This window comes from Phyllostomus discolor, chromosome 1, assembly GCF_004126475.2.
Source record: "Phyllostomus discolor isolate MPI-MPIP mPhyDis1 chromosome 1, mPhyDis1.pri.v3, whole genome shotgun sequence".
Lineage (NCBI taxonomy): Eukaryota > Metazoa > Chordata > Mammalia > Chiroptera > Phyllostomidae > Phyllostomus > Phyllostomus discolor.
Genome location: NC_040903.2, coordinates 147,270,203 through 147,276,260, shown reverse-complemented (window position 1 = coordinate 147,276,260; position 6,058 = coordinate 147,270,203). Strand labels below are relative to the sequence as shown.

Genomic DNA, 6,058 nt, shown 5'->3' with positions numbered 1-6,058 from the left:
GAGAAAAATAAAAAGATGAGAATATACATAAAAGCAAGATGGAATCTGTTGAAAATGAGGAATAGTCAATATTAGAAGCAATTTAAACAGGTGATGGATATCACGTACACTCATGAATTTGAGAACTGAACATTGCAGTGAGAGTTTTGGTGATAGGTTTAAAATATGTTACAATTCATATGGTTCAATATTATGCAGATTTTATATTTTGTTTTGTATATTTAGGGAACTGTATAACTATATACTTTTTATTTGTAATGAGAACATTGAAATTCTTTGATTTCTTGTCATCTCTGTAATCACAATTTCCTCTTCATTTTCTTAGTTCTCATAATTGCAGCCACAGTCCAGCTGGGTGGATCAATGGATGGAGGGAATCACTCAGTTGTGTCTGAGTTTGTGTTTCTGGGACTCACCCATTCATGGGAGATCCAGCTTGTTCTCCTGGTGTTTTCCTCTGTGCTCTATGTGGCAAGCATGACTGGAAACATCCTCATTGTGTTTTCTGTGACCACTGATGCTCACTTACACTCCCCCATGTACTTTTTCTTAGCCAATCTTTCCTTCATTGACTTAGGAGCCTGCTCTGTTGCCTCACCAAAGATGATTTATGACCTTTACAGAGAGCATAAAGTCATCTCTTTTGGAGGCTGCATTGCTCAGATCTTCTTCATCCACGTCATTGTTGGGGTAGAGATGGTGCTGCTCATGGCCATGGCCTTTGACAGATATGTGGCCATATGCAAGCCTCTCCACTACTTGACCATCATGAGCCAGAGAGTATGCATTTTGTTTATAGTTGCTGCTTGGACTCTTAGCATCACTCATTCACTGTTCCAACTAGCATTCATTGTTAATTTGCCCTTCTGTGGTCCTAATGAATTGGATAGCTTTTACTGTGACCTTCCTCGGCTCCTCAGACTGGCCTGTACAGATACCAACAGATTGCAGTTCATGGTCACTGCCAATAGTGGGTTTATCTGTGTTGGTTCCTTCTTAATACTCCTCATTTCCTATATATTCATCGTATTTACTGTTTGGAAACATTCCTCAGGTGGTTCATCCAAGGCTCTCTCCACTCTGTCAGCTCACATCACTGTGGTCCTTTTGTTCTTTATCCCAACCATGTTTATCTATACATGGCCACACCCCAATTCACAGATGGACAAGTTTCTTGCACTGTCTGATGCTGTGCTCACTCCTTTTTTAAATCCAGTCATCTACACATTTAGGAATAACAAGATGAAGGCAGCTATGAAGAGAGTATGCAAAAACTTAATTATTTACAGAAAAATATCTTGAGTGATAAGGTTAAGGCCTTTTCACTAACAATGGCATAGTCTTTGGTTTCTATCTGATATTTTAGATCAGGAAGTTTGAGGCATCACATATTGATTTGTATGTTATCAAATCTTTAACATAATTTTTAACTAATGAATGCATTCATTCCAGGGGAAAAGTGAGTCATGAAAACATTATGTCTATCTATGTGAGTCCCATTAAATTTTTTCCGGATATGTTATATATTTTTCAGTGAACAGGTCTTACATATCATTTTTGAGATTTATTCTGAAGTGTTTAAATTTTTGGTACTGTTTTACATAGTATTTTTTGTTTAATTTCTGATTATTTATTGCTAATATACATAAATATAATAGAATGTTTTGGTTTTTTTGACATTATATCACAAAGCCTTGTAAAACCTCTTTCTTCTACTAGATTTTTTTATGGATTAAATCGGATTTTCTTCATAGGTAATCATGTCACCAGTGAATAAATACATTTTACTCCTTTTATTTGAGGATAGATTATTTTATTTATTTTTGTTGCTGTATTGCAATTGCTAGATCAAATGGTATGATGCTGAATAGAAGTGGTTAGAGTAAACAGGCTTGACTTATTTTTACAAAAAAATCATTCAATCTTTTATCATTAAGTATATGGGTTTTTCATAAAGGCCCTTTATGAAGCTGAAAAAGTTCCTATCTATTCAGTTTGTTGAATTAAAAAATATATATATTTTATTGATTATGCTATTATAGCTGTCCCAATTTTTCCCTTTCTTCCACCAAATAACCCCATTCCCTCCAGCAATTCTCTTCCTTAGTTCATGTCCATGGGTCATGTCTGTAAGTTCTTTGGCTACTTCAGTTGCTGTGCTGTTCCTATCCCCCTACCTATTTTGCATCTATTAATTTGTGCTTCTTAATCCCTGCACTTTTAGTGCCATTTTCCCCTTTCACCACCTCAACTGATAACCCAACTGATAACCCTCCAAATGATCTTCATATCTATGTTTCTATTCTCTTCTGCTTGTTTGCTTAGTTTGTTATTTGGATTCCATTATTGAGAATTATGAATTTATTGCCCTTTTAATGTTCATCATTTTGATCTCCTTCTTTTTCTTATATAATTCCCTTTAGCATTTCTTATAATAATGGCTTGGTGATGATGAAGTCCTTTAGCTTTACCTTGTCTGGGAAACACTTCATCTGTCCTTGAAGTCTAAATGATAGCTTTGTTGGATAGAGTAATCTAGGTTATAGGTCCTTGCTTTTCCTCACTTTGAATACTTCTTGCCAGTTTCTAGCCTGCAAAGTTTCTGTTGAGAAATCAGCTGACAGTCTTATGGGAACTCCTTTTTAGGTAACTATCTGCTTTTCTCTTGCTGCTTTTAAGATTCTCTATTTATCTTTAACCTTTGGTATTTTAATCATGATGTGTCTTGTTGTGGTCCTCTTTTGGTCCACTTTGTTTGGGACTCTCTGAGCTTCCAGGACTTGTATGTCTATTTCTTTTACCAAATTAGGGAATTTTTCATTCATTATTTTTTTTCAAGGAAGTATTCAATTTCTTGCACTTCCTCTTCTCCTTTCAGCACCCTTATGATTTGTGTGTTGGTACATTTAAAGATGTCCTAGGGGCTCCTTAGCCTGTCTTCAATTTTGAATTCTTTTCTCTTCTTGCTTTTCTCATTGAATGCTTTTGTATTACTTGTATTTCAAATCTTTGGTTTGAATCTCAGCTTCATCCCCTCCACTGTTGATACCCTATAGACTTTTCTTTATTTGACTTAATGTAACCTTTATTTCTACCTGGGTTCTTTCATAGTGTTGCAGTATCCAATGAGCTCTTAGAGCATCCTGATAACCAGTGCTTTGAACTGTGCATCTGATAGGTTGCTTATCTACATTTTGTTTAGTCCCCTTTGTGAGGTTTTGTTCTATTCTTTCATTAGGGCCATACTTCTTTGTGTCCTCATTTTGGCAGTCTTGGTGTTTTTGTTTCTGTGTATTAGGTAGAGCTTATTTGATTCCCTTAGTATTGTGGTCTGTTGTAGAAAAGTGCACCCATATAATGTATGGGGTGGAACCTTAGGTAATAGCCAGGGCAGGGCAACCCATGTCACCACTGTGGTGATCTGTGTGAGGGAGGGCTCACAGAGGTTACAGTGCCACTGCCTGGCCTCCGAAGTTTTGCCCAGGTGGAAGCTGTCTCCTGGAACTTGCCCTGTTGCCTGTCTCTTCACTTTTTCCCCTTATGTCACTGACGACCTGTTTCTGAATCCCAGAAGGGTGGGTATGAGTGAGTCCTAAGTCTGTTACAGGCTTTTTAAGAGGTGTCTCTTGAGAATCACACAGTTTCTTTCACCATCTCAATACTAACTGGTTTTTATAATCAGAAGTTATGCGGCCTTATCTTCCTGGTGCTGGAACCCTTGGCTGGGTGGTCTGATCTGGGGCTGGGATCCTTCACTCCTGAGATACTCCTCCTGATTTTTAGTGACCACAAGTGGGTGCGGGACTTCCCATTTCACATGACCTCACCTCTTTTCACTACTCCACATCTCCTCATTTTTCTGTTCCTCTCCGCCTCTCTGAGCCTCTTTGTGCTACTCTACACATATCCACATATTCAACCCTCCTAGGAACCTAGATAAATGTGGCTTCTTTAAATCTTTGGTTGTCATACTTCAATACATCTCGATTTTCTGAAAATCTGGGTGATATTTGTTTTGTAGTTTAGTTGTGATTTTTTCTCTAGCTGTTTGAGAAAGTGCAGCATGCTTACCTTTGCCTCTATCTTGGCCAGAAGTCTTGTTGAATGTCTTTAAAATCAGGAATGAATGTTGGATTTTGTAAAATGTCATTTCTGGTTAAGTATCAAGATAATCCTGGTATTTTTTAAAAATTAAATTTATCAGGGTGACATTGGTTAGTAAGATTATATCATTTGTATACTGTATTGTGTGTTAACCACCCCATGTCAAGTCTCTGTCCATCACCAGTTATTTCCACTGTTCCCTCCTGCCACTCTCTTCCCTCCAACCCATGGCAATCACCACACTATTGTCTGTGTCCCCAGGTATTTTTTCTCTTTTTTCTTTTTGCACAACACCTCCATCCACATAGACCCTTGTGCCCCTGACAGCTGTAAGCCTCCTCCCTATTGGTGAGTCTGTTTCTATTTTACTTTTTAGTTTATTTTGGTCATTAAAAACTCCATATGAATGAAGTCATATGGTACTTGTCTTTCTCAGGCTTGCTTATTTTACTTAGCATAATGCTTTCCATGTCCACCCATACTGCTGCAATAGTAAGATTTCTTTCTTTTTTTTAGGCTGAAAATACATTTCTAATAAGTGATCTGTATATTTCACTGTGTGTCCACCTTCCAAAATCAGATCATCTTTCATCACCATATATTTAACCCCCTTTACCTTTACTACCTTCCCATCCTCTTCCCTTTTGTCTATGAGCATTTTTGTTTGTTTTTCTTGTTTATTCATTTGTTGCTTTCAGTTTTAAAATGTATCTCCTTTTTTAAAATTTACTGAAAGAGTTTTGTAGAATTTATATGATTTCTTTCTAAAATGTTAGGTAAAATTTACCAGTGAAGTCTTGTAGGTCTGGAGTTTTCTCTGTAGGAAAGTTTTCAAGTATAAATTAAATTTTTGGTAGTTTTTACAACCCCCCAAATTTGTACATTGTTCTATATTCTCAAATTTATTGGAATAAGTTGTTTCCAATATACCCTCATCATCTTTTTAAATATCTGTAAGACATGCAGTATTCCCCTCTGCCTCATTCTGAATGTTAGTAGTGTGTCTTTTCTCTATTTTATCTTATCATATTGGCTAGAAAATTTTCAACTTATTGATTTTTCTCAGGGAACCAAGTTTTTATTTCATTTATTTTTCTCTATTTCTGTGTTTTTAATTTAATTTCTGCTTTTATTTTTATATTTACATTTTTTCTTAATTTTTAATTTGCTTTTTTTCTAGTTTCTTTAGTAAGAAATCATCATTATTCAATTGAGACCTTTCTTTTTTTAATAAAGGCATTTAGTTGTATTAATTTCCCTTTAAGCACTCCTTTAACTGAATCACAAATTTTCATATATCTTGTTTTTTCTCATTCAGTTCAATATATGTTCTAGTCTTTCTTTTAATTTTTTAACACATAGTTTATACTTTCTTTGGACAATTTCCAGATATCCTCCTCTTGATTCTAATTTATTTTTATTGTAGCCCATAACCTACTTTGTATGATTTGGATAGTTTTAGATTTATGAAGAGTTTTCTTATGGCCCATAAGATAGCAGGTCCCTATTGTGCCTCATATTTACAACTGAACAACTTGCAGAGACTGGTTTTCTGGGATAGTTAATAGCATAGGGAGCAGGGTTGCAACAGTTTATTGCTGGTGTTGCTCTGTGAGATTGGGAATAGCTAGAACTGAAGCTTGTTTCCTGGATAAAGAGGGTCTAATTCCCAGAAATTCAGAACACCCTCTATGAAGTCAAATTCTTGCTTCTACTGAGTGCTAAAATACTGAAAATCCAAGTCTACTGGTTAACTAGCAACAAGGAAAAGGAGTGGCTGTCTTCTTATGACTAGTACTGTTCTTCAAGACTTGGAAAAATAACAGAACCAAGGCTTTCCTTCAGGAAGCCAGGAAGGAAGTTAAGAGGACCATGTCTTTAAAACACACAGTCTGAAGGATCTTGCTTCATACTGAGCACTGTTAACTGGTGTAGGTCTCTCCCAGTGAAAATC

General features: G+C 36.1%; 1 protein-coding gene across 1 annotated transcript; it reads left to right on the top strand.

Moving 5' to 3' along the window:
• The first annotated feature begins 282 nt into the window (after positions 1-282).
• On the top strand, positions 283-1,518 carry LOC114490337 (olfactory receptor 4F3/4F16/4F29). The gene has a single exon (XM_028504317.2). It carries the CDS (start codon positions 364-366, stop codon positions 1,300-1,302), a length of 939 nt encoding a protein of 312 aa, XP_028360118.1. The 5' UTR covers positions 283-363; the 3' UTR covers positions 1,303-1,518.
• The last annotated feature ends 4,540 nt before the right edge of the window (positions 1,519-6,058 follow it).